This window comes from Dissoconium aciculare (genome assembly GCF_010015565.1).
Source record: "Dissoconium aciculare CBS 342.82 unplaced genomic scaffold K489scaffold_1, whole genome shotgun sequence".
In the NCBI taxonomy this organism is placed as follows: Eukaryota; Fungi; Ascomycota; class Dothideomycetes; order Mycosphaerellales; family Dissoconiaceae; genus Dissoconium; species Dissoconium aciculare.
The window spans coordinates 1662844-1688236 of NW_022984951.1; the positions used below are offsets into that span (position 1 = coordinate 1662844).

Sequence of the window (25393 nt, forward strand, 5' to 3'; positions counted from 1 at the left end):
TAACGTCGGTCGTCTGTGCTGGGCATGGCCAGTGAGACGCGACGACGCACGTCTGGATTTGACAGCTTGCTTGGTCATGCCGAGTCGGCGTCATCTCAACATTGAATCGCAAGTGGAATGCAGCGTCCAACGAGTATAAATGACAGCGAATCGCGACCTCTTCTGACGTTTAAAATCTCACGCTACTGACCTCTCAGACATTCAACTCTTCAGCCATCTTAGCTCTCAGACGATCATTTCTGAGACTATCAACATTGTAGGCCATTGTGATTCAGCTCTACCCACGACAAATACCATCACCAACTATGCACAGCACTTCGGTGGTGAGTCGGCCATATCTGCACATGGCATGGCATAAATCGGGCTAATCGCACCTGATTCAGGGGTCGCGCACCACACCAATCACTGGTGTTGGCAATGGATTTAATTCTCTTTTTCAATCCGCCATGCCTAGTCAACTCCAGATAAATGGCCTTGAGCCAGTCGCAGCGAAGCAAAATATGGACGTCTACGTCTGTACTTCGACCGCCGATCTGTACCAGAATCTCGGCATCACCGCCGCTATTGCCGCAGGGACTACCTTTGGGAGCTTCAAGACCCGAATCGAACTCGTCAATGAGATTCAGAGCAGCTTCAGGTCGGTGACAATCCTCGTCGTCTATCACCGGATCACTGGTGGCAATTCTCTTACGAATGCAGGATTCATTCGGACGCCCACCGACGCTCTGTCGTTGTACCGCCAGGGTGGAGACTCGTATGTCTCATCCGTCTCTACAGGCGGCTTCTACATCGCTGCCTTGAGCTATGCGACTTACGACGAGACGACTTTCCAGAACGTGAAGGCGCAAGCTGACGCGGACTTCTCTGGTTGGAAGGGCACGCTCAACGCAGAATTCGCAGCGAACATTACGAATCTTGCCAACAACACCCATACGACTTCAACCTTCCACCAGAGAGGCGAAGGATTCACGAGCCCTTTGCCAGACAGGAATACCTTCATGTCTTTCATGAACGGATTCGGTTCACCGGACTTTCAATTGGACCTTCCAGCAGTTCTTGACTTTTCGCTGCAGCCGTATACGAACATGGAGGGATGCCCTGCCGGATTTCGCGTCATCGACGGCTATATTGACAGTTGGACTGGAAGGAATAGCATACATCCCGGCGCTAGCCTGACAGCCATTGCCGAAACAGTGCTGGCGAGTGAGCAATTACTCAACGGCGTTCAGACCATGTACGACTTCTACGGCTGCCTGGCTGCGGAACCCAAGCTTGCAACAGCCAAAGCACAATATACAAAGATCTTGTCCGACCTCGATGCATGGCTCAAAGAAGTGGATGAAGACCCGACCAAGCCCGGCATCGCGGTTCCCACGATCTCGCCCGACGATTTGAAATACCCGATTGCGCAGTACTCGCTCCTCTCTGGCCCGGTCGGTCCCGGAGGGGGCGGGGACACTTTCGCAGACATTCAGCTTTCCATGATAGGCCGATTGGTGCGCCCCTCGCGGGTCGCCGTCCATTCTGGTGATTCCGTGGACAAGATCGACTTCACCTATTCTATGGTCTTGGGTGATGACAGCGATTCTTGGTACGTCAGTCGCGGCGGCGGCGGCGGTGACTGGTACGCTGCCATCGACTTTGGACCCGGCGAGGTCATCCTCCGAGCCGGGCCGCTTTGGTGGGGGGGCGATGGACTGGTGAAGTCGGTCGATTTCGTGACCACGACTCAAACCGTCCAACTCGGCCGGCAAGGGTCGGCCCCCTACAACTGCGTCTGGGACAAAACCGATACGACTTGCTTAGTTGGCTTCGCCGGAAGAGCGGGTAGATACTTTGACGCGCTGGGGGTTCAGTACGTCCAGTTTCAGCCCTGCAAGTGGGCAACTCCCCCGACCACACAGGGTTTGAAAGCGCGCAGCACGAAGCCGGCCCCCATCAGTGGCCTGCGCGATCCCGGCGCTCTCGATCGCGACGGCACGCCGGTTGACCTCGTCATTTCCCCAGACCGTCTCCTCAAAGCGTTCCTCACCACCAATGCCGGGAAAGTCCTCGTGCTCTACGGGGAAAAGGGGGGCTGGGAAAATTGGCTGCAGTGCGAACTGGCCTACGACCTGCGAAACAACTTCTCTCGTCCGGGGTATCTAGACCGCGAGAAATCTGATGTCTACGCGAATGCGCCTGCTCAGCGCTGCGATCTGTTCCTGACCGAGAGGCCCGTGGGCAACTTCACTCCCGAAACCATCGTCATCGAACTGAAGGCCGCGGGAGTGCGGCGAAGTCCGACGGACCTCTTCAACGGTGTCAGAGATGACATCGCGAAGATGTTCTCCCCGAACCCTAGGATCAACAAATTCAATCCGAGGTGGGGACGCGTACAAGCCTTTGCCTTTGGGGCGTTCGTGGCGAACGACCCGGACACGGTATTCGGGGCCTATAACGGATGGGGCGGGAACTCGACGAAGCCCACCCTGGTAAAAATCGGCAACACGGTCGACCACCTACAGCTCGCGCTCGTCATGTGGAATTACAAGAACTACACATAGAGGGATGGGATCGTCGATCCCCGGAATGCTGCCGAGATTGTCTCTGATGCCGGCGCGAAAAGGAGAGGGCTCTCGGTAGCCGATTGTGACGACGGACCGAGGATGGACAGGACGGGACGGGACGGTCTGGCACCTCCTCCGACGTAGGTAGGAGTCCTCGCCACTCATCGCTTCGCTCTTGGAACAGGGACGAAAATACTGCGGGTCCTCGTGGTAGGGTGGTCCTTCTCGGCAGGGTGAAGTTATAGGGCGAAGCGATTTCGCATCGGACTATGAATGAGAGCTTTTTCCCCGTGAGATGGCCTCGCGAGGTGATGACATCCATGAGGTGGAACATGACCTCCGCAAGACCAATGGCGATGGAAAGTCGACGAGGTGACGACTGCGGACGGGGGATTGCTCCTCTGATGAGTCAGCGGACCCGAGGCGACGACCCGCCGCCGGGTGGGTGGAAAAGGCCCCCACGCGGCGCGCAACACGCAGAAACAGGGCAGAGTTTCGGGCGGGCATTTTCCACGCTCTAGCACACTCACACACACGTGCTCTCCGTTTTCGCTGTTGTGATAAATAACATGGGGCACATTGGGAAATCCTGGACAGGATCATCCTTCACCTGCTCTATTCGGCAGTTGCTTTTGGGTGGGTCGCCGGCGCCGCCATGGCTCGAGCGGCCCATTACCTGCCTAGGTAGCCTACGTCCATGTATTACTACTATACTAGTAGTAGAGTAGAGAATTGTGTTGTGTCGTATTGTATTGTATTGTATTGTATTGTATTGTATTGTATTGTATTGTATTGTATTGTATTGTATTGTATTTGTATTGTATTGTATTGTATTGTATTGTATTCGCCGAATCCTCCCAGCACGCTAGAAGAAAGCCGCCGTTTTCCATGCAGCGGGAGGAGCGAAGAGGGTGATGTCCACTACCAGTGAAAGCGCTCCGAACAGGCACGAGGGATGAGATGAACCCTTGAAATCCAGCAGAGTCTCCCCCAGCCAGACGCCCCGATCCCCATCAATCAATCAATCAATCAATCAACTGTGAAATCCACCCACCGACGGCGCCACTGCCTCATACAGCAACAATAATAATGATGATGATAACAATAATGATAAACACCGGATACAGTACATGCCCCTCCAGCAGCTTCATCATGTTCAACGCGGACGGCCTGGGAATGTCTGCATTGCAGCTTATAGAGCAGCTTGTATTGCAGCTGCCTCATTAGTGGACATGTTCCGAAACCCAGACCGGATCCAATCGACGGGTTTCGCCATCGTCTCCTCCTCTGGGCATCGACCTGCGACAGAACCGACGCACGCGCGCATGTGCTGCCCTTCCAACTCCACGCACAGGCGCATGGGAAAGCGACTACTGTAAACATCCAGTGGATGGTGGCACTGAATACCTAGGTGGTAGGTAGCCTTGAGATGATCAACCAGGCCCGTCTCCCAATGCGGCAGTGTGTCCGGCCGTGAGACTTCATCCCACCCTGTCGAGCGATGATAAGTGCTCTGTATAAAGTAGGAGCGGTGGCCAACAGACTACTACAGTGCTATATAGATATGAGGAGGCCGTGTGCTGTGGTGCTGTAGTTCGAGCATCATCTCTGTTCCCTCTGTCCAGCTTTGCGTCGTCGAGATCTTACACATCACCGCCGCGGCAAGATGTTCTCCTCCTGGACCACCGCCTTGGCCGCTTGCGTCTTCCTCGCGAGCGGCGCATCCGCCCAGGTCTCCATCGCCGAGATCAACGGCAACCGCTTCCTGTCTTCCTACCAGGGCCGGAATGTCGTCGGCGTGCGCGGCCTCGTCACGGCCAAGGGACCCAACGGTTTCTGGCTGCGTTCCACCGCTCCCGACGGCGATGATCGCACCTCCGAGTCCATCTACGTCTTCAACCGCGCGGCCCTGAGGAACGTGACCGTGGGCAACATCATCACCCTCAACGGCCGGGTCTCCGAGTACCGCTCCAGCGCAGCTTACCTCTACTCCACCCAGATCGAATCGCCGAGCAACATCGTCACCATCTCCGTGAACAACACCGTGACTCCGCTGGTCATCGGTCAAGACACCGGCCTCCCGCCGACGGAGCAGTACACCTCTCTCGACAACGGTGCTGTGTTCGGCGTCCCTGGGAATCAGTCCCGCATCTCTGCCGTCAACCCAATCTTGTCGCCCGCCGACTACGGCCTCGATTTCTGGGAGAGCCTCAGCGGAGAGTTGGTCACCGTCTCCCAGCCGCATGCCATCAACCGACCGAACAACTTTGGTGACACCTGGGTGGTGGGCAACTGGCCGACCACCGGCAAGAACGCCCGAGGTGGCCTGACCGTCACTGCGGGAGACGCCAACCCGGAGGCCATCATCATCGGCAGCCCGCTCGACGGCTCGGCCAACCCGAGGGATACCAAGCTCGGTGACGAGCTGGATGAGATCACCGGCGTGGTGGCCAACGTCTTCGGGTTCTACTACATCCTCCCTTTGACCAAGATTACCGTGACCCGAGCGAACTACCCTCAATCGCCTCCGCCGACCACCCTGGTCTCGGACGGGGCGTGCGGCGGCATCACCCTCGGCCAGTACAACATCGAGAACTTCAGCCCGCAGTCCACCACCATCAACGCCATCGCGCGCCAGATCGTCGACTACCTGAAGACCCCGGACATCCTGTTCGTGCAGGAGGTCCAGGACAACAACGGCCCCACCGACAACGGCGTCGTCGACGCCAACGTGACCCTGTCCACCTTGATCGACGCCATCAGCAACGCCGGCTCGCCCGTCCGGTACGCCTTCACCCAGATCAACCCGGTCAACAAGCAGGACGGCGGCCAGCCCGGCGGCAACATCCGCACCGCCTACCTCTTCAACCCGGCCGTCGTCCGCCTGCGCAAGCCCAACCCGGGCTCCAGCACCGACGCCACCCGGGTCCTCGCCGGCCCCTCCCTCAGCTTCAACCCGGGTCGTATCGAGCCCGCCAACAGCGCCTGGACCAACAGCCGTAAGCCCCTGGTCGCCCAGTGGGAGACCCTCGACGGCGCCAACCCCTTCTTCACCGTCAACGTCCACTGGACATCCAAGGGCGGCAGCAGCTCCATCCAGGGCGACGCCCGCCCGCCCGTCAACGGCGGCGTCGACTCGCGCACCGCGCAGGCCAACGTGACCGGGACCTTCATCCAGCAGATCCTGCGCCTCGACCCCCAGGCGGCGATCGTCACGGCGGGGGACTTCAACGAGTTCACCTTCGTCCAGCCCCTGCAGACGTTCGCCTCCGTCTCCGGGCTGAGGAGCCTCGACGAGGTCGTCGGGACCCCCGACGCCGAGGTCTACACCTACCTCTTCGACATGAACACCCAGGAGCTCGACCACATGTACGTCAGCGACCGCATCGCCCAGGGCGGCGCCGCCGCGTTCGAGCACGTCCACGTCAACACCTGGGCGGCCCCGGCGGACGAGATCTCGGACCACGACCCCAGCGTGGCCAAGTTGAACGTCTGCCAGGCCGCGTAGAGGGGAGGGCGAGGCATGGAACGGGCGGTCGGTTTTGTTTTTGTTTTGTTTTTTTTGCTTTCTGCGCGTCCCTCGCGTCGCGGGTCGTTGTGGGTTCGGACCTCGGTGGAGCCGTAGTTTGCATGGCGATAGGAAGATGGCATCGGGGGGGGTGTGATTGACAGGTTATCGCACTTCACGAGAATATAGAATCGGAAATTGACGGGGCTATTGGGAAATGGCTTCATATAGGACCGACCCTTTTGTTGATCTCCGTTGTCGTGATACCGGAATGACACGAGCCCGACCTCGTGGAATTTGATTCGATCTATAAAACACTCCTAAACGCCCGCTGGACCCCCCAAAAGAAATCGTACACGCATTCGAAAACGCAAAGGAAAGGTGCGGCCGGGGCGATCCCGTGCGCGAGAGACGTCCTCACTTGGCCACGAGCATCTCCCGGGGCGCGGGCTCTTGCACGTAGTCGTACTCGATGTTCGTCCGGGGGCCCTTGGACGACTTCTTCCGCGACTTGGGCGGCGGCGCGCCGGGTCGTTTGCGTTTGAGGCTGTCCAGCTTCTTCTTGAGCGCGGCCGCGTCGGCGTCGTCGTCGTCCCCGTCGGCGCCGCTGGCGTCGTCGCCGTCCTCCTCGCTCGACGCGCCGCCGTGGGCCTGCTCGTCCGCGCTCTCGCCCCCGAGCCAGTCGTCGAAGTCCTCCATGTCCTCCTCGTCGTCCGACTCCTCCACATCGCTGACGTATTCCACGTCCGCTTCCTCCTGGCCCCCCTCCCGCTCGTACTCCCTCTCCAGGTTCTCGTCCTCCTCCACCTCCCCGTCGTCGAGGTCCTCGTCCAGCACGCCCTCCTGGCTGCGCTCCAGCCCCCGCATGACCTTCTTCCACACGTTCTCCTCCACGTTGAGCGGCCGATCGCCGTACGCGCCGCTCCGCAACCGCTCGACCAACTCCCGCTCGATCGCCCTCTCGATCTTCGCGGCGGCCTCCGCCTTCCTCTCCCTCGTCTCCTCCCTGCGCCGGATCTTGGGCGCCAGCTTCGACACCATCCGCTCTCCGAGGCGGTCCTCCTCCTTGGCCAGCTTCGCCGCGCGCACGCGGACCTGGGTCAGCCGCGTGAGGCGCTGCTTGCATTTGTGGATGAGGAACTTCGGCCAGTAGATCAGCCGCTCGTCGACCTGCTCGAGCGCTTTGGCGTAGTTGCTGCTGAGCCGGATCTTCTCCCACCATTTGTTCGGCATGTGGGAGCGCTCGACCGTCTTCATGTAGAGGTAGAGTCGCCCGGTCGCCGGGTCGGAGCGGATGGTGGCGTAGCGGGAGTTGGCCAGCGGGCAGCTCTGCCGGTTGCAGAGGCCGGTGACATTGTGCTCGTTGCGACAGAAGGTTTGCTTGGTGGACTTTTGGTGGGAGGAGTTGCCGGGGAGTTTGAGTTTGAAGGAGCAGAACTGTTGGTTGATGATTGACCAGACGATCTCGTCGGACGCCATGGTGCCTGTCGTGATTATTGTTCGTCGAGGGAGATTGTTGTTGAACGCTCGCCGACCCGTAGCTTTTTTTGCGACCCCGACAGAAAATGTTCAGCGTTCAGAAATCTTGGCGTATTTAGTGCCGGAGGTTGGATCACAAAGGCCGACAATTACTCGGCAGACCTGCTTCTTTCTGCAATTCCAACGTCAAACATCCCCCATATTACAAGCGACCTCATAGGTGACCCTGCACGAATGAACACATTGCTTCATGGCGTCGAGGTATGTACTGCAATCTGTCCCATCGTCAACTCGGCGTGAACAATATCTAACATGGCTCAGATTTAATAATCAGCGCGACTCGCGCAATGCCTTGTTCTCGAACTATGACCCGAGCGGATCGAAATCGGGATCCGCATCGACGACTCCTCAACGGTCATCGACACGAACTGCTGCATATTCGACATATCAAGGAGGGGGCAGCTCGCCGTACTCATATGGGATAGGGAACGATTCGGCATCAGACATCGGAGCGCGTGGGCCGCCGAACGGAGGTTTCAGCGCATATCCTGCGGGCAATGCAGATGGATTCGGGGGCAAGAGCAAGGATGGTGGCTTCCGTGCGGCCACGCCGAACGGCAAAGGCCAATATAGCAGCGCGATGCTGGATGAGCTAGAAAGTCAAAATGACGATCAAGCGAGTGAGATGAGCAAAAAAATCAAGATGTTGAAAGGCGTGAGCATGATCCTCGCATGGAAGAGTGAAAGAAATATTTCCAATGCTGACCCGCTGCGTAGCTGACGATTGCCATTGGCGATGAGATTCGCGACAGCACTGCTTTTGCCGAGAAGATGAACGACACGTTTGAAGGGACCAGAAATCGATTGCGCGGCACAATGAACCGGATGCTGCGGATGGCGGAGAGAACTGGCGTCGGTTGGAGAGTTTGGCTCGGATTCTTCGTCTTCGTCTTTCTCCTGTTCACTTACGTTTGGCTCTTCTGAGTTCGTCAACCATTCGAGATTCAAACCGCATCGAGTTCGGGAGCATTTCACGGCGTTTCATGACACAACATTTGATAAAAGTATCATACGAGGCAGAAAGCATATCGAGATCCAATCAAACATGTGCGACACACTGAACTCGTCGTCACCATTGAAGCGAGACATCTTCGAGAATGAATGCATGATAATGATCGACTACTTTTAGATCACCTTCTGGTGTGATATGACTGTGCTTCTGACGACACATCACCTGCGCAAATCAACTCATCTTTGACCGGATGAACAACCGCCGTTCACGGGCTCCCACGTCAACCGAAGCCAAAGGCTCGCATCAATCTATTTGATCTCGCTCAAGCTCGTCACAATCTCGAGCCGATTCTTGTCCTCCGCCGACAGAGGGGCATTCCCCGGTCGATCCACCACTATGGACTTCATCGCAATCTGGTGAGCCGCATCGACCTCTTTCACGTTATCACTGAGGAAGAGGATCTGGCTGGGCTCGAGCTGGAAAAGAAGAAAGCATGTCAACCAATCGCAATTCTCGCTTCGTCACACACGCGCGCGCGCGTCACGAAACACATTCTTACCTTCAAAGCCTCCGCGATCGTCCTGTAGCTCGCCGCCTCCGTCTTGAGCCCCGCATTGACCGTATCAAACCAGCCCTCGAACGACGCCGTCAAGTCCTCGACGGCGCCGCCCGCGCCTCGCACATGCCCGAAGAGCAACTTCTGCGCGAAGACGCTCCCGGAGGAATAGATCGCGAGTCGGAAGCCCTGCCCCTCCCAGGCGCGCAGCGCCGGCGCGACGTCGGGGAAGAGCGTGGTCGCGTAGGCCCCGCTCCTGTAGCCGTCCTCCCAGAGGTATCCCTGGAGGTTCTTCAGCGCGGCGACCTTGACGTCCCGCCGTGTCAGGTCTTCCACGTGGGCCTGAAGGGCCTGCGGCGAGCCCCGGACGTCCGCGGGGAAGGCGTTACGATAGCTCTGGAAGGCTGGGTCGTCCCATTGTGTGGCGAGCACAGAAGGGAGGGCCTTGAGGGCGTATGGGAACTACATTGATCGGAGAGGGAGGATGAGCCGATGACCCCGTCTGGGTTACGATGACGTTCGGGGGGGGAGATTATTGGGATATGGACAACGGTGGGAGGAGAGCGCGAAGAAAAGTGCTCCTCCATCATGGCGCCTCCTCCTTTCCGTTCTCCTGCCATGGGCTGTGGGAGATGGGAAGTGTCCCTTTAGCAAGGCGGTGAATGACCTACGAGGGTTTCTTTGACGAAAGAAATCGGACAGACCGTCCCTTCTGCAGGAGATCAAGAAACCAGGAGTCAGTCTACGATGTAAAATGACTGGACGACGGCGACATCGATGCAACGAGGGAACGAAGGGCGGTGGGAACGAAGCGAAACGGAAAAGAATGCACCCGGGGGAACAAGACGAAGATTCTTCTTCGTTCCTGCCTCGTCTACACTTCGGAAAATTCCTTTTCTTGGTACACTCTTTAGGGACGGTGAAGGGATGTTCGTCTAATCGTTCAAAAAAAAAAAAGAGAAATGCCCTCTTTCTCGTCGTCTGTGCTGTGGTTCTCGAACGAAGAGTTCGTAAGCTCGTACCAATGTCAAAAAGGATGCACTTGATCCCGTCCATCGCGGATCCGATGCCACAAACGGACAAATGTAAATCGACAAAGGAACAAGAGATTCCGGTGTGCTGGTCTTTTTTTTCCTTCAATGTCGGTCTGGGAATAGAAAAAAGTTGGTGGCGCGTGCGGCGGTGGTTCGACGGGTGAGTTTTCTTGGTAAACGTGGGAAAGGGAAAAAAGGGCTCGAGACGCTGTATCTCTCTGCACACCTGCTTCTTGCGCTACCACGATCAACGGCACGGGACGACAAGTTTTCCGTTCGGCTGGGGTTTCTGTCGTGTTGCTTGCGGGACATTTCCCTCTGTTGGCGAATTTTCCTTTGCTTTTTCTTTTCCCGGGCTTGTATTCCTGCCCTGCGCGGTGGTAATTGGGAAAGAGCGGTGTCGGAACTCTAAAGTCGAGAAAAGTCCCGGAAGACGTCCCTAGCTCCCCCGTTGCGCATACGACGTGGGCTGCGACATGCAAACACCGACCCCGCGAACGTCGAAGGTGTGCGCCGTATGCACGCCAGGATACTAATCAACATTCAACGATACAAGCAGATTCATCGTTGTTGACGGGACGGCTAGGGTCGAAAGAGATGAGCCTGTCGATGTGAAGAAGATCGTAATCTATACGCGCCGCGACTCGCAGGGCAAGCAGAAGAGCTGCTGCAAGGGCAACTCCACAATTGACCGTCCCCACTTCTTCATCAGCGTCGCAAATCGCCTCGCGACGGTTTTGAGCAACTCATAGTTGACGGGGATTCCGCTCTTCGCTAGAGCAAATAACATCGTGCAAACAGATCAAATGCGGCATTGAGACCCGGCAAAACAGCAGCACGAGGGACGTATCGAAAATACACATCCTCAGGCCTTCATCCCCAATCTCTCATAACCACACTCTCATTGGGCATGACCCGTCGTGCAGTTTTAATCTTGAAACATGCATAACAAGCGTGCAGCGTGCAGATGCGTGGTGCACCAATCCGCTGCCACCACAACATGGTGCATCTGATGAATGAAGATGGGCAGCTGTACATTTGCATATCCTGCGGCGCGCACACACACGCGCGCGCCAGAGAGCGTGAAGAAGATTGGCGTGACTTCTGATTCAATCAATCACAGGGACAATACGCAGTGATGTTGGCAATGTTGGGTTGGGAGATCTGAGACATCGCCTGCACATCGGCCACGCGGTGAGCGCGAGATAATGGGATGTGGACGAGTGAGCTTCGCGCATTTGACCACGGATCTCTCTTTCGACTGGTTCGGCTCTGGGTTGTCGGGTCTTGGCCTGTGATTTTGAGAGATTCGCAGACGACACGGCGCAGCGGACAGTCACAAGGCGGCGACGACGGTGATGTTGAGGTCACCGTCTTTACGGATCGCTCGTGCACATACCCGAACGTCCAATGCTAATGTTGATGAGGAATTGGGAAAAATGTTTTTTGTTTTCGGAGAATACTTGAGTTTTCTCTTCACCGCCGTCACAGTTAGACACTCCTCAACGCAACCGACATTGTCCTGTGAGCAATGCTTTGACAATAACGTGAATCATGATCGTGCTTTACTCCGAGGCCGATCCGGACTGTATGCAGTCGTCGAAGTGTCGGCGTGATAACGAACAGTGCTTGACTCGAATGCTCGTTCACGCACGTTATCTCTGTCCATCATCAACTCGGCATCTCCATAGCCCGTTGATGGCGAAACCTAAACCAGATGGTGTCGTGTCGAGGAGCGTGCATGAGATGGCCATCAAGGTTCCGGACGACACGTGATCTCCGACGCGTGTCCGGAGATTCCAAGACCTTCTCATCAGACTTTCCGACTGTGGCCCATTCCCACCTAGGTCCCTTGCCTGGCATGTGCGATCGACACGAGAGAGCCGTGGTCCGAGGGGGAATATTCCGGTTCGGAAAATACTGTGATAAGCACATTCGGACAATATCTACGTAGACGAGTATGCACAAGATTATGAGGTTTCATCTACACAATCGAGTGCTATCAAGGCACATGCATGCATTTTGGCCGGGTTGGATGAATGCCCGTCCGTAGCTTTCCGGGGAGGAGGAGTACTTCATGCGACTGACGTCAATGTTTACTCTCGTCCACCCAAATCGCATCGCGAATGTAGCGACCCTTCTGCGCGCGGTTTCACATTATTATCATGCGCGAGACCTGCAGTGTTTGCCTCATCGCATTTACACACGAGATTCAATCCACATCAGCAGCAGCCCAGCAGCAGGCATGACGGTTCACCGCTGATCAGGCCGACCGGCCAAGCAAAAAAGCGAGTAAGAAAATTTCAGTGGTGAGGACAATCCTTCCGGGTGCAGAGGAAGAAAGGTCCTACGCCCAGTTTCCTCGCAACCGGATGGCGTGTAGTCTGGTCGTGGCTCACACAGGTCGAGCAATGACCATCGAGGCTGGCGTTGTTCTGTCGTGCCATCTCAACGAGCCTGTCTCGTGCGCGCAGACATTCCAGCACCGAACCGTGCCACGAGGACAGAAAAACCTTCCCCCGGACGGAAGGAGATTATTTCGGCGGCGGCGGCAGCCAAGGAACCGTCTGTCACAACGCGACGATTCGTCGTAGTCCTAGTCGAAGGATTTCACAGAGGAGAGGGGGAGGACTTCAGACTATAGTACTCTGCAGGTTGACGAAGTTCTGGGCGTCTGGTACAGAAGGTGAGGTGGCTGGACCGTGACGGCCGGACTGCCCGGACAAGCTACAGGATGGAGAGTAAAGATATACTTGCACATATTTTGTCCGTAGGATAGTCCCCGTCGTCGTGTGATCTGAACGATCTGCTAGCCAGCCAGCCGAATTCTTTCTTTTCCAAGGTTCAACCGTGGAGTCGCGGTCATGTACCAACCCTAGTTCACTTTCCGTCTGAGCGTGCAGGCAGTAGTAGCTTGCTCCCCCGTCATAAACATTTTCCAGACGGCAGGGAAAGCGACAGAGAGGCAGAGATTGTAGGGGAAAAAATCGTCGGGGTTCTGTGCGTGTGTGGGACATGTGTGTAGGTGTTGCCATTGGGTTCTCCCGCGCATGCGCGCACATACGCACGAGCGATCACGTCCCGCTCGCCATGCTCTTCAATGAACAAGCCCATTCCACCTGCCGATTCATCGCGCTTCACCGCGATTCCGGTTGAGGATGGAGACGAGAGCGCGCTCAACATTCCTTCACCGATTGTATCATGGCCGAATCGTCCATTCGGGGTGTGTGTCTGCACGATCAACAGGAGACATACGAGAGGAATGATGATGGGATGGAGAACCGAACGCGTCGTCGATCTCCAACATCGTCAACTTCCACGCGGCCTTGCATGCATACATAACCCTTAATCGTATCGTGTGATAGGACACACACGTCGTCTGCCGCGCAACCGCATACCGCCAGCAAAGATGCGGTCTTGAAACGTAATGCCAAACACACACAGTGTCACGTCCACCACAGAGCGCAACCCCAAGAAACGACGGAAACGATCACGAAACATCCGGCTGCATGGGAGTTCGTCATCTGAGGAGGGAGGAGGCCCACAATGTTGTCGATCGAGCGTCGCATGCGGCAGCGCGTTCGTCTCATCATGAACCAGGATCATGATGCGAGGACGAAGAAGAAGATGATGATGATACAGATCTTCGAGCGTGTTTACATCATCAACCCCGCTCCTCCAATTTCAATTTCCCCTTCCCCCGTCCAAAGGATTCGCCGAACCTCGTGGCTGATCTCCCCAGGACAGCAACCGCGTCGGCGTGCTTTTCGTCTCCCGGAACCAGACATCAGTATTTCCGATGGGGACGACCGAAAGATAGAGGGGGAGGGGTCGTATGCTGTATGGTGTAGATGATCAGACGCCCGGTCGATAATGGAGATAAGAGGGCAGATAACGCAATCTGGTAGCGCGCCTGAGGTTTCGATTACAGCATCAGGGGAGGCGCGCAACCAAGCTGCGAAGGTTTCGCAGTTATCTTGCGAGACACGCTCTTTCCGCTGGTTGGTTGTTGTAGTTGGAAGATCATCTACACGACCACGCAATTCCGCCCAATAGATTGCAAGGCACACAAAGTTCACACGGGTGTCAACAGCATCTACAGGGCGATAGAAACCGACCGGCGATAATCATACCCTTGAATGTCTCGATCGCAGACCCGAAGCGAGTGCACCATTGCCCGATGGGATACCCCGAAAGATAGAGCTATACGATAAAACAGACGCCGGCTGCCCGATAGCGAAGAATGTCTCGCCATCAATCTTCGATAGACTGTTCGACTCTGTATGCGATAGTTCACCTTGGCCGGACTATTCCGCATGACTATTGCCAATTTTTCTCAATGCACGAATTGTTCATCGGACAATGGTCTGGTGTGATGATGTGATGTGACGAACGAGCATTTGCGGGTGCAACCATTCGGCATGCGCGCGTGCGTGGTTGTGTGAACTGGTTCTGTGGAAAGGACATAGGTCTACCATGTGGCGGCGCCTGGCTCACAGAGAGCGAGCAAGGAAGGGGGGGCGCGTGTACAACAGAGTACAGCACGGTGCTGGAGGAGTGTGAGCGGGCGGGAGACGAGGTCTGGGTAGGATGGAAGGAAGGGACAGGGTGGTCCAGGCGCTTGGCTGAGGAAGCGGGTGCATGCAGGACCTCTCGTGCCCAGTCCTTTTGGGGGTGTTTCTCGCTGGAGACCAACAGGTCCCTCGCGTGAGCAGCTGGCGAAATGCGCTTAGTTTTGTCTGGCGCGAGGCGGATGAGGCGGACTCTGACGCTGCTGCATGGAAAGTTGGGGATGACCAACTGCAAATGTAAGGAAGCCCGAGAGGAAAACAAGTCATCAGTTATTATGATTGATGCGGTTTATCATGCAGAATGAATTATCACAGGACGAGAGGGACTGGATCGCGATCCATCATCAGTCGCTTGTGGGGTCCCCGCGGCGGCAGAAGAAATGTGTACAGTACTCTCCCCTGAGATGTATTGCAGGATTGTTGAGCGTGTACCTAGTATGATGATGTGCACATTGTGGGAGCAGCGTACGACAGCATCAGGAACGCCAATCATTGGCTCGTCCTGCACAGCGAACACTACGACTCAAGGTACTGTAGAACAGGATCGAGCCGGGCAAGGGTCGCCCCCAGAATCACATCATCGGTCATCATTTGATGACCCTTATTTCGTTTTCGGTCGACGATGGAGCACGTAAGTCACGCGCCGTTGAGGACAAATTATGTTTCTATGTATCGGCGGTGGATAAGACCCAGATGGGCAAGCCGACTGGTCAATCGGACATGCATGCGTGTCGTCGTTATACGGTGGACGTCGTTGCTGCCGCCGCGGATATTATTGCAACGGTGGAAATGATGTGATGCCACCTGGTTGATCACGATGTGCAAGCATCATTCACATCACCTGGACAGATTTCCACATCGGTCGTCCATTTGGGTCATGGTTCGTTGCGTGGCACTATCGTCGTCGCCAATCGGGAACTGGCGCAGAGGTGGGGTCTAGTCCCGAACGAGCCAAGTGTGACGGATTGTCTTCGCGTCTGCTGAGGGCCTGGGTAGAAAGCAGGACGCCGATGGGGAAGGGGCGGTCCGTGTGCTGATTCCCTGAGGCATCGACCCTCGTTCATTGGCAGGCACCAGGACAGGACGGGACGGGTCACGCAGACCACTTTAGAGCAGGAATGGATGGAATAACGTGCTATTTACTTCCCAGGTGCTGCCGGAGTACCTAGCATGGTCCAGAATTGTGTGCATGGTCACAATCACCATAACCTTGGAATCCTGTAAATAACAATTATTATTAGGCGGGGAGAGGAAGAGGCACAGCTGGAGAGAGAAAGAAGGTCATGGATGGAAACGGAATGGTCGGCGTCAGCTGGCAGACAAGATGAGTGGTCAGGAATGGACGGGACACGCGGTCTATCTTTGAACGACTCGATGGCGTTGGTCGGGACCCGGAGGTAATGCTCAGATATTCGGGCTCCGGTGCTGCGATCTACGCGTCATGCTCGCACGGTTGAGTGCACAAAAGTCGAACTAAAGTTTCCAAGGTTGTCCTCGAGGGAAAGGCCCAGCCGCCGTTGGGCGATTGCATGATTGCATGATTGCATGATTGCATGGCACGCCAGCACATCCATTCGTCTAGTCCAGTACCTACCTAGTAGTGGTTTTTATATTATCATCGCCAGGAGCGTAGAGTACAGTAGTCTGTTGCAGCCGTACAGTAGTCTCGAGCCGTGGCCGTGGAATCATCTCGACGATCCACCACCTGAGCAGTTGTTGTTGTTGTAGTTGTGGTAGTCGTAGCAGCAGCAGCAGGAGGAGGAGTCAGTCGTGGCCACCACTCGTTCCCTCCCTCCCTCCCTCACCTCACCTCACCTTACCTCACACGGGCGCATACGCTGCCTCTTCTCTCCAATTTCTCGCTCTCTCTCGTCTCTTCTCTCTCTCTCTCTGCTGCCTCCTCTCTGACTCTACTATTGCGTCTCACCACATCATCACCGCTGTATTACCCTTGACACACCTTCTTCCACCTTTCCACCTACTACACACACACTACTCACCACACACACACCTCTCTGCACAGTACCTACACATACACCACCCATCCCTCCCTCCCTCCCCAGACCTGCATCCAACTTTCTATACTTTGTCCTCACTCTACTGTTACCACCACCACCACCACCACCTGCCGCTCGCCTTACCCAACCGCATCGCATCTCTCTTTTCACTTCACCTTCACCGCTTCCTACCTAAACCACCTAACCCATAATACTCCTTCCCTACCCTCTCGCCTTGACCACTTCTTCACACCTCGATTGTTCCACCAGCGGCAACCATAACAACCACTTGTGTCGCCTCTCTCCCCTGCGCCTCATTATCAGTCTCTCCCTCCTCTAAACTCGGCATCACACTCACTCGGCTCACACGTCGCCTGTCTCTCTCTCTCTCTCATACTCACGAAACCTCGTCGAGCTTGAGAGCGTTCGCAGTTCCTCTGGTCGCTCCTTCCTACCCCGTCTATCCGACAACGACCTCTGGATTTCCCACGGTCCTCGCCCGCTGTTGCCCGCCACGACCCGTGGTTCACGTACCAACCGCCCAGCGTTGGACGACGCGACACCTCGACCAGCAAAGAGACGCTCGACACCGCCCGCTTCACCCAACACGGTCACCTTTTCCTCTTCGCTGCTACCGTGCGGTCAACCTGTTCTCGAACAGTCCTGGCAACGACGGAAGTGACCGACGAGCTCGATTCAGCCTAGGCTTCTGCCTGGCGACCAATCTTGCCTTCGACCCTGCAACCGCCCGACGACCACGAGCCGCAAGCTTTCTCAGTTCCAATCCTCGCATAATACTTCCTTTTCCACGAACCGATACTACTTGATCTCCGCCTCTCGCACCCCGCCGACGACCGCGTTCAGATGTAATCACGACCTCACGTGCCAGCTCCCCGCAACGTCTTTCTGTGCATCGTCACCGGCTTCTTCGCGCTCGTCCCTCCTGTTTGTTTCTCTCTGTGCCTCGACATCTCCGCACAACGACGAACAGTCACCGCCAATAAAATCTCTCGCAACAACAACAACAACAACTCCTCGATAACACACACCTCCTCCGACATCTCTCTCTCTCCTCTGGGTCTGCTCACACTTGTCGAGAGTTCTCTGATCTCACGCATCCGCGTCTGACTCGGTCCTCTCGTCACGTCCCGACAGCTCTGTTACTCCCACTCCGCACCTTGAACTTTCCGGCTCTCGAATCATCTACATAATACGACTTGGACTTCATAACCTTCGCATTCCCCCGAGGTCGCTGAACGGAAACTTGCTTTCCGTTGCTTCCTCGACGTCGACACGATCCCAACAAGTGCGTAGCGGGCGATCGACAGCGCCGCTCGCATTCTCGATTCGCACATATGAACCCAACGACACCACTCACGATTTTCATGTCCCTTTGATCGCATTTGCAGCGTACCAGCATTGAGCGTGTTTTCCTTGTATTCTTATACCACCTTACCCTGGCCCTTCCGCGCAGGACCCTGTTTTATGACCTTTCGACTCTTTGCATTTTCAATCTACTAAATCTCAAGCATCACGAACAATTCTTCACGACCCCGGCACAATGGACTGTATGCGCTCGCACTTCGAGCCGGGCAGGCCGCTCGTCGATGGCCGCTTCGTCACCACCTCTCCTCTCAACCACGGCAGCTTCGGAATGGTCTTCCTGGCGAAAGACACTCTGACTGGCGATGACGTCGCAGTCAAATGCATCACCAAACCTCAAGCCATCGGTGATGCTGGAGCCTGCCCGGCTTCCCTTGCTGTGGACGACCGGTCTGAGGAGCTGGCCATTCACTCTCGCCTCGCGAACCACCCCAACATCGTCAACCTCATCGCTGACATGGACACGCCCAACCACCAATACATGGTTCTTGAACTGTGCACCAACGGAGATCTATACGAAGCCATCCGCGCCGGCAAGGGTCCTCTCGAGACCGAAAACGTTCGGGACTTGATGCTGCAGCTGGTGAGTGCCGTGGAGTACATGCACAGCAAAGGTGTCTACCACCGTGACATCAAGCCGGAGAACATTTTCTTGACCTCCACCGGTTCGATGAAGCTGGGGGACTTCGGCTTGGCTACCACGGAGACTTGGTCGACCGAGTTCGCTGTGGGTTCGGACCGCTATATGGCTCCGGAGCAGTTTGATGCGTCTGTCTACGGCTATGGATACTCTCCCGCCGCTGCAGATGTCTGGGCTATCGGCATCATCCTCTTGAACGTCCTGTTCCAGCGCAACCCCTTTGCTACTCCCACGTCCAACGACCCCCTCTTTGCCGATTTCTCGCGGGACCGCCAGAGCCTTTTTGACATCTTCCCAAACATGTCGTACGACACCTACAGTGTGCTTGTTCATTCGTTGGCCTTGGATCCTGCCAACCGATCTCTTGCCGCTGTGCGGGAAGCCCTCATGACTGCCGTCAGCTTCACCACCGAAGACGAGGCTCTTGACGAGTTCTGCACCGATCATCATGACGCCGTGCCCTTGGCGACTGCTGCTCGTGAGCCTCTGCGCACGCCTTCCGTCACCTCTCCTGCCTTGCCTGGTTCTGACTCTTTCCCATGGTCCTCGGCTCTGCTCAAGGTTTCACCAATGGCCACTCGTCAATTATCAACCATCCCTGACGAGGACATTGACCTGTTTGACAGCGCAGCGACGTCGGACTGGCAGTATGGCGATGCCGATCAAGCTTCTCTCTCCTCGGCCATGGACTCTGGCCTGGGCATGTCGTACAAGTCCGCAAAGTCCTTTGAATTGAAGCCGCCGATGGCGTCCCGTCTGAAGTCTTCTTTTGTTGGCTCCCTGCCCATCAGCTTCAACCGTCCGTCCTTCAAGTCTCCCTACGGCACCACCGGCTTCTCCAAGAGCTGGTCGGACCTGTGGGATGAGGAGATGGAGCAGGATGAGGAATTTCATGATGATCTCAACATGGACCACGTCGATACCATCACGCCGAGCACACCTCAGCCGCAGTCGCTCCCTGAGGATGGTCGTGGAAGCGCGACTCCGCGCCAAGCACTGGCCAACCTCTCCGTCAATGCTGCACCGTCCTCGAAGAGCACCGATGGCGTCAAGACCCCTGCCGAGCTTCCCAAGACCCTCTCGTCGTCCATCCTTGACAAATGGGCAGCTCTTGGTAACTTCCGTCGTGCCCGTCCGGAACCCGTCCTGACGGCGGCTGCGATTCCTGCGCAAACTACTACCAGGAACACCTTTGGCAATTTCACCCCCTTCAGCTCTTCTTCCTCGGCCAAGAAGAACATCCCTATCAAGAAGGACAACACTCCACCGTCCCGCGACCGTGCACCTTCTTGGCGGCAGGGCAGCCCACAACGTCTCCGCTCCAACAACCCCAGCCGGATCTGGCAGGAGGACGACAACTGGCGTACCCCAAAGGCAGCCAAATCTTTCACCTCTCCCTCGTCGCCGCCGTCCTCGACGGGCGTGCGCTATTCGCCGCCACATCGCAAGGCCGATGTGAATCTGCTTGATGCGGATTCTGATGACGGCAACCAGTGGGATGGAAATTTCCGCAATTTCCACTTGTAGCCTTCCCGGCTCTCCTCTACTCTCCTCTCAACCATTCTTCTTTTTTCTTCTTTCCCCTCTTCTTTTTCCCCTTTGGGTCTCGAACCTCATCGTCACTTTTTTCGTTCTCATTTCTTTCCAAAGCATTTTCTTCTCATGACACTTGCAGGGTTGGTGGACGGCAGCAGCATCGGGATGGGACAAACATCCTCGGCGCTTCCAAAAAAAATTGTGAAGGCATTTATTACCCCTTTTCATTATGTCACTGATGGGCTATCGTATTGTCTTTTTCGCTATTATTTCATTATGTCTCGGAAGGAAAAAAAATTGTATGGGAGAGAATCAGGACAACAGAGAGCCTCTGGTACGCCATGCTCTAGGATGCATCGCTATTGTGTTATTTTCTTTTGATTTTCTTTTTGGTTCGACGGGGGAGTGTCAAGCTGCAAGTGTCAAGAAGAATATTGTTTTTGGGGGGAGATTTGGAGTGTGACTTTGTTTGGTTGCGAGACAGGAAAGACGAGGTGCCTCTTGGAGGAAAAGTTGTGTGGTCTGGGAGGATGATGGAGCCGGGATCGCTCGTTCTGTAGGATTAGTTACATCGCTCCATCTTTTCGCCTGTCCTTCTCTCCGGAGGAGGATGGCGGGGAAGGTTGTGGATGTCGAGAATTATAAACAGATTACCCGCTGATGATTGTTCCCATTTCCCTCACTCTGATCTCCTTCGTGCCTGGTAAGTCCTCGTGCGTCTCGTGTCCTCGCCCGACCCTTGACTTTCCCTTGGAATAGACGAGACATCGACCTCCGTCCGTCTAACAAACTGTAGACTATTGACATACCGTATGACTTTCCCAACGATAGGATCACACCGATATCATTGAACCGATTAGTCCCTCTCCGACAGTACGCACAATTCATAGCACACAGATGCAATCGAGCCCTCAACCACTGCACTCCACTCACACATCGATCCCATAAGTAATCCCTCCAATTTCAATCCTCCGGCAGCCGATACTCCTCCTCACAACCCGGCCACCTCGGATCCACCAACCACTCCCTCCACCACTCCCTCCTCCTTCGTCGTCCAACCTCACCTCCTCCTCCTCCTCGTCCTCCGTCCTCTCCCACGGCACCGACTTCCTCCACCGCAACCGCAACCGCAACCGTCCACCTCCTCCAAATCGCCCTCACCGTCCTCTCCCCGCTCTCACTGCGCCTCACATGCAGCACCAGGCCGCCGCCGTCCTCCGCCCGGTCGTCGCCTCCCCGATGCCAATTCTCCAGCCGGAAATCCGCCGTCGAGATCCCCCTGAGCGCCAGCGCGACGGGCGAGTCCTCCGAGGTCCACGCCGTGTTGTATCCGTCCGGCCCCGGGTAGAAGATTCGCAGATTGAGGAGGCTCATGGACGAGTTCGGGGCGGAGCACTCGGGGCCGGAGCTGGGGAAGTGGGTCGCGAGGAGGCTGGTTAGGGCGTTCGGTAGAGAGGCCGGAGACGTGCTGGGGGGTGCGGATGCGGTTTTGGCGGCGGCGGCGGCGGACGTGAGGATTGGGGAGCGGTTTCGGTTGCGGTCGATGTCTTCTTCTACTTCTTCTTCTTCTTCTTCTTCTTCTCCTTGGCCTCCTTCTCCGTTGTCGGTGGTTTGTGAGTTTTGTTGCTGTAGTTGGAGATTCGTCTTCTCGGGTGGAGAGTAGACTCCCGTGATGTGGAGACTTCGGGCGTGGTAGGCCAAATGCGGGAAGACTGTCGCGAGGAGATTCAGGCCGTGGGGATATTGTACGAACAGATGTGTGCGTCGCTGTGCTGGCTTAGGGAAGTTGTCTCGTAGCTCGGCGTGGATCCTCTGACATGTTGCCAGCAGGGAACAGTGTGCTGTGGTGGGGAGGGCCACGTTTCTGGCGAGTTCATGAGCCTCGGATGAGGAGTAAAGGTGTCCATCGTCCGTCACAGTTGAGAGCAGGGCAGGGTGGTAACCACCCTTTACCGCTAACCTGTAGCTTTGAGCTCCCGACGAGTCGATAGATGGCATGCATCCGAGCGTGATGTCTACTTCATCGCGCAGGACGTATTGGTAGATTGACATGCGGAGTTCGAAGGGGAGTCCCAGCAATGGACTTGATCGATCGAGATACATTGTTCTTGATTTGAGTGATGATATGTAGTCTTGTCGAAACTCCTAAGGCACTTGGTATGAGGTGATATCTTGATCGTTCGTCTCGGGGACAATGTCCGTGGTGCCCGATCTTTCTGGCCGAGGACTGCTCGCCTGCGCCGTCTGTTCCACAACTATTTGGTCTCGATGGTGCCGGTGTGGTGCAAGCGGATAGATTATGGTCGCGCACTCCTCAACGATAGAACAAGTTCTCGTGTATGGGCAATCTATTGCCTATCGGGTCAGTCAAAACCTTAATCTCCGCACAACATGCCGTCAGTCAGTCACGATGGTAGTACCGCAAGATCCCGTACACATTGACACTTTATCATCTGGACATCTGGACATTTGGACAAGGATGTTATCGCTTTTGGCGACGTGCTTAGGGTTGTATTTGGGGTTGGGGTTGTTGGCGGCTCGGGCAACCCTATGACAGGACGACAGCCGCATATGGAAATGCTATCAAGAAACTTGAAATCTCATCACGACTTCAGCACGAGGGAGTGATTGTCCGCGAAGGACATGCTCCCCATCAATGCCCTATACCTTCCGTAAATCACCTGACGATGATATGACGATGCAAGCTAGGCGCGCACGACAACCATCATGAGGCGCTTTTGTGGTGCCAATTGGTTCCGGCACGCGCAGAACTCACACTGAGATGATAAGACACAGTCTCATCGAAAGCATCATCAACAGAGAATAGCCAGATATCGCGACACGATGGAATGGATAGGCAACAGTATGGCCAAGAACCCGAGAAATGATGTGATTGGAAGTGTCGAAGAGGCATTCATCGCTTCGGTTGGAGTTTGAGCGATGACTGCCCACGAAGGCGTCTTCGATATGGATGGCGTTGAAACCGAAGGTCGCAACCAGCCGGTGCGCGTTGTTACACCTCAACGAATGCAACACTGGTCGTGGAGTGCTGGCAAGTTGAGATTGCAGCGTCGCATCAACAAGGGTTGATCTACCACATGAATGCATGCACAAACTTCCTGCAGACTTCAAGATGCTCCATATCAAACGAGATCATCCTCTCTTCAATCCTTCTCCCCAGGGAGAGGAGTGCAGATATCATGATGCCGTCATTGTTTGTCGATGCTACCTCATACCTCCAACACAAGGTCAGACCAGGGGCAGAGCATAAGTGGCAGAAGCGATACCAATCCACAACTATGGCAAGTCTGCCAGGTTGAGAAAATCAAGATATGAGATGCCTCGGCAGAATACAAGCCATGGTCTGGTACGAGCCATATGTTCATACCCCGAGCGCTTGGAGTTGTCCTGTGATATCTCTGAAAATGAGGGGCGAGCTGAAGAAATGTAAAAATTTCAGGCGTTTAAACTGGCTTATGCAAGTAATTTGCTGTTTGAGCCAGGTAGTGCCGACCCGGTCCTGGCGGGGATATCATCCTCGACCACCATGATGACGAGAAAGGACACGACAACCATCATCCGAGAATGTCCGGGTTTTCTGAAAGGTACCGCCAGCGCAGAACGTTGGCTTTTGAAACCGCGAGCCAGTGGACGGAATATCAGCTTCCAAGAGATGATAGTCCTCGGCTCTTCGCATGGAAGACAAGATACCGACAGAGTCGAAGTATCGTGACACTCCCAAGTCTTCACCCTCGGCGCCACCGCGATCGGAAAAGGCTCCAATCTGCGGAGTCCAGCATCATCACGGCAGGGGCATTGATGCAGAAGTCCATGCGATGGAACAGCGAGTCTCGTCGCTCGTCGATTTGTCCGAGGCAGTTTCGTCGTTGCGCCGTGACTTTCAAGTCGCCATGTAGGTATCGACACGCAGAGCGCAGGATCAAAGAAGTATATCGCGCATGTCGATCTCGAAAATGCCATGACAAGGCAGCTTCGACCCGGCATAGCCCACATCCATCAAGTTTAAATGTCCTCAAACCAATATTGTGAGTAGGGCGTGTATTCGGTCCGAGTTCGAGTCGTACGCCTGCAGATACTGTCTTTCACCCCGAGAATGTGCAGACACGAAAGTGACCATCCTGGCCATGCCCAGTACCGGGGGCCTTGAGGCTGCGTCAAGACTGGTGACATCGCGCACTGTATATGGTACAATCGTAATATTGTCTGCCATCTTGTCCCGCCTTTTCCCGACATTCAGCGAGCGTTGATACCACCGCCGCCGGAACCGTCAAGGCCACATTGTTGCCGGAAGCCTGTTCCTACAAACGAAACTATAGATACCGAAATGCAGTGTGACTTGACGCAGAGTGATGTGGCATTGCACTCTCAAGCTCGCGTTCTCTTTCATCTCGCCCCGAACTTTCGCATGAATAGTCCAGCTCGCGAGCAGCCAGTGTGTGCAGGTGCGACATGGAGCTTCCGTGACGACCTGCGCCTGGCGGCGCTGAGATTCTCACAGCCGCGACGTTATAATCCCGAGTGCTTTGCGGCCACTCCCACATGATTCGGTAAGGTCAAGAAGAAATATCGGAGTGTGAAGTCCGAGCGCGTTAGTTGCTGTGCGCGCCAACAGCTAGCGGGGAGCTTCCGCGGCGCAAGTGGGATTTCGACTGCCGAAATGAACCAACTCAACATGGAACGGCACACTCGACGACTGCCGTTGCGGCCTCGCAGTTTCGTGCTCGATGCTGAACACACTCGACATTCCGGATAATTCATCATGATTGCGAGCATGCCGCCACGCTGATACAGTCCTCGACATGCCTGGTACTCTGACAAAGGATTGCAACACATACGCCACATCCCGAAATTCATCTCAGGTCCCTAGCGCTAAGGCTGCACGATGATAGAGGAGTTTCGACTAGCGCCGTGTGATGCGCACGACAGGTTCACACCACCTATCACAATGTCATGATATGCAAGAGGCTTGAGAGACAAGGCGTTCCGCAAGAACAATGTCACGGATTCGTGAGTGCTCGCGAACCGGCACAGCAAACTCTCCACCACATACTTCGCGTTGGATGCAACCCCATGTCTAATCATCGATGACATCTGAATCGAAAAAGGC

The 25393-nt window shown here is 55.6% G+C and overlaps 9 protein-coding genes across 9 annotated transcripts; 4 read left to right on the forward strand and 5 right to left on the reverse strand.

Annotated features, from left to right (window-relative positions):
* The first annotated feature begins 147 nt into the window (after window positions 1-147).
* Window positions 148-2681, forward strand: K489DRAFT_17565 (uncharacterized protein). The gene is made up of 2 exons (XM_033599402.1): window positions 148-323; window positions 384-2681. Exons 1-2 carry the CDS (start codon window positions 306-308, stop codon window positions 2544-2546), a joined length of 2181 nt encoding a protein of 726 aa, XP_033464508.1. The 5' UTR covers window positions 148-305; the 3' UTR covers window positions 2547-2681.
* A 1393-nt stretch (window positions 2682-4074) lies between these two features.
* On the forward strand, window positions 4075-6266 carry K489DRAFT_17661 (Endonuclease/exonuclease/phosphatase-like protein). The gene has a single exon (XM_033599416.1). The coding sequence runs from the start codon at window positions 4216-4218 to the stop codon at window positions 6055-6057; it is 1842 nt and encodes a 613-aa protein (XP_033464509.1). The 5' UTR covers window positions 4075-4215; the 3' UTR covers window positions 6058-6266.
* Window positions 6267-6474: 208 nt separating this feature from the next.
* K489DRAFT_309754 (Mak16 protein) lies at window positions 6475-7536 on the reverse strand (the record flags this gene model as incomplete). The annotated part of the gene is made up of 1 exon (XM_033600656.1): window positions 6475-7536. One exon carries the CDS (start codon window positions 7534-7536, stop codon window positions 6475-6477), a length of 1062 nt encoding a protein of 353 aa, XP_033464510.1.
* Window positions 7537-7786: 250 nt separating this feature from the next.
* On the forward strand, window positions 7787-8520 carry K489DRAFT_366620 (uncharacterized protein; the record flags this gene model as incomplete). Its single annotated transcript, XM_033602793.1, has 3 exons — window positions 7787-7797; window positions 7858-8251; window positions 8314-8520. 3 exons carry the CDS (start codon window positions 7787-7789, stop codon window positions 8518-8520), a joined length of 612 nt encoding a protein of 203 aa, XP_033464511.1.
* A 170-nt stretch (window positions 8521-8690) lies between these two features.
* On the reverse strand, window positions 8691-10570 carry K489DRAFT_330220 (2,3-diketo-5-methylthio-1-phosphopentane phosphatase). Its single transcript, XM_033602116.1, has 4 exons — window positions 10127-10570; window positions 9776-9816; window positions 9108-9566; window positions 8691-9024 (listed from the first exon to the last, which is right to left on the reverse strand). The coding sequence occupies exons 1-4, from the start codon at window positions 10158-10160 to the stop codon at window positions 8857-8859; spliced, it is 702 nt and encodes a 233-aa protein (XP_033464512.1). The 5' UTR covers window positions 10161-10570; the 3' UTR covers window positions 8691-8856.
* Window positions 10571-14543: 3973 nt separating this feature from the next.
* K489DRAFT_17720 (uncharacterized protein) lies at window positions 14544-15038 on the reverse strand. The gene has a single exon (XM_033599419.1). It carries the CDS (start codon window positions 14974-14976, stop codon window positions 14632-14634), a length of 345 nt encoding a protein of 114 aa, XP_033464513.1. The 5' UTR covers window positions 14977-15038; the 3' UTR covers window positions 14544-14631.
* A 3229-nt stretch (window positions 15039-18267) lies between these two features.
* On the forward strand, window positions 18268-20256 carry K489DRAFT_366622 (kinase-like protein; the record flags this gene model as incomplete). The annotated part of the gene is made up of 1 exon (XM_033602794.1): window positions 18268-20256. One exon carries the CDS (start codon window positions 18268-18270, stop codon window positions 20254-20256), a length of 1989 nt encoding a protein of 662 aa, XP_033464514.1.
* A 722-nt stretch (window positions 20257-20978) lies between these two features.
* K489DRAFT_17748 (uncharacterized protein) lies at window positions 20979-22720 on the reverse strand. The gene has a single exon (XM_033599423.1). The coding sequence runs from the start codon at window positions 22366-22368 to the stop codon at window positions 21229-21231; it is 1140 nt and encodes a 379-aa protein (XP_033464515.1). The 5' UTR covers window positions 22369-22720; the 3' UTR covers window positions 20979-21228.
* Window positions 22721-23556: 836 nt separating this feature from the next.
* On the reverse strand, window positions 23557-24536 carry K489DRAFT_17780 (uncharacterized protein). The gene has a single exon (XM_033599428.1). The coding sequence runs from the start codon at window positions 24277-24279 to the stop codon at window positions 23740-23742; it is 540 nt and encodes a 179-aa protein (XP_033464516.1). The 5' UTR covers window positions 24280-24536; the 3' UTR covers window positions 23557-23739.
* Between the last annotated feature and the right edge of the window lie 857 nt (window positions 24537-25393).

Excerpts from the sequence above, each read along its gene's own strand:
- K489DRAFT_17720 (XM_033599419.1), bottom strand. The coding sequence starts at position 14,976 with ATGACTTGTTTTCCTCTCGGGCTTCCTTACATTTGCAGTTGGTCATCC.
- K489DRAFT_330220 (XM_033602116.1), bottom strand. The coding sequence starts at position 10,160 with ATGGACGGGATCAAGTGCATCCTTTTTGACATTG. Across the intron at positions 9,817-10,126 it reads GTGCATCCTTTTTGACATTG|AAGGGACGGTCTGTCCGATT; the intron begins GTACGAGCTTAC and ends GATCTCCTGCAG. Across the intron at positions 9,567-9,775 it reads CTTTCGTCAAAGAAACCCTC|TTCCCATACGCCCTCAAGGC; the intron begins GTAGGTCATTCA and ends CGATCAATGTAG.
- K489DRAFT_17661 (XM_033599416.1), top strand. The coding sequence starts at position 4,216 with ATGTTCTCCTCCTGGACCACCGCCTTGGCCGCTTGCGTCTTCCTCGCG.
- K489DRAFT_17780 (XM_033599428.1), bottom strand. The coding sequence starts at position 24,279 with ATGTGGGCTATGCCGGGTCGAAGCTGCCTTGTCATGGCATTTTCGAGA.
- K489DRAFT_17748 (XM_033599423.1), bottom strand. The coding sequence starts at position 22,368 with ATGTATCTCGATCGATCAAGTCCATTGCTGGGACTCCCCTTCGAACTC.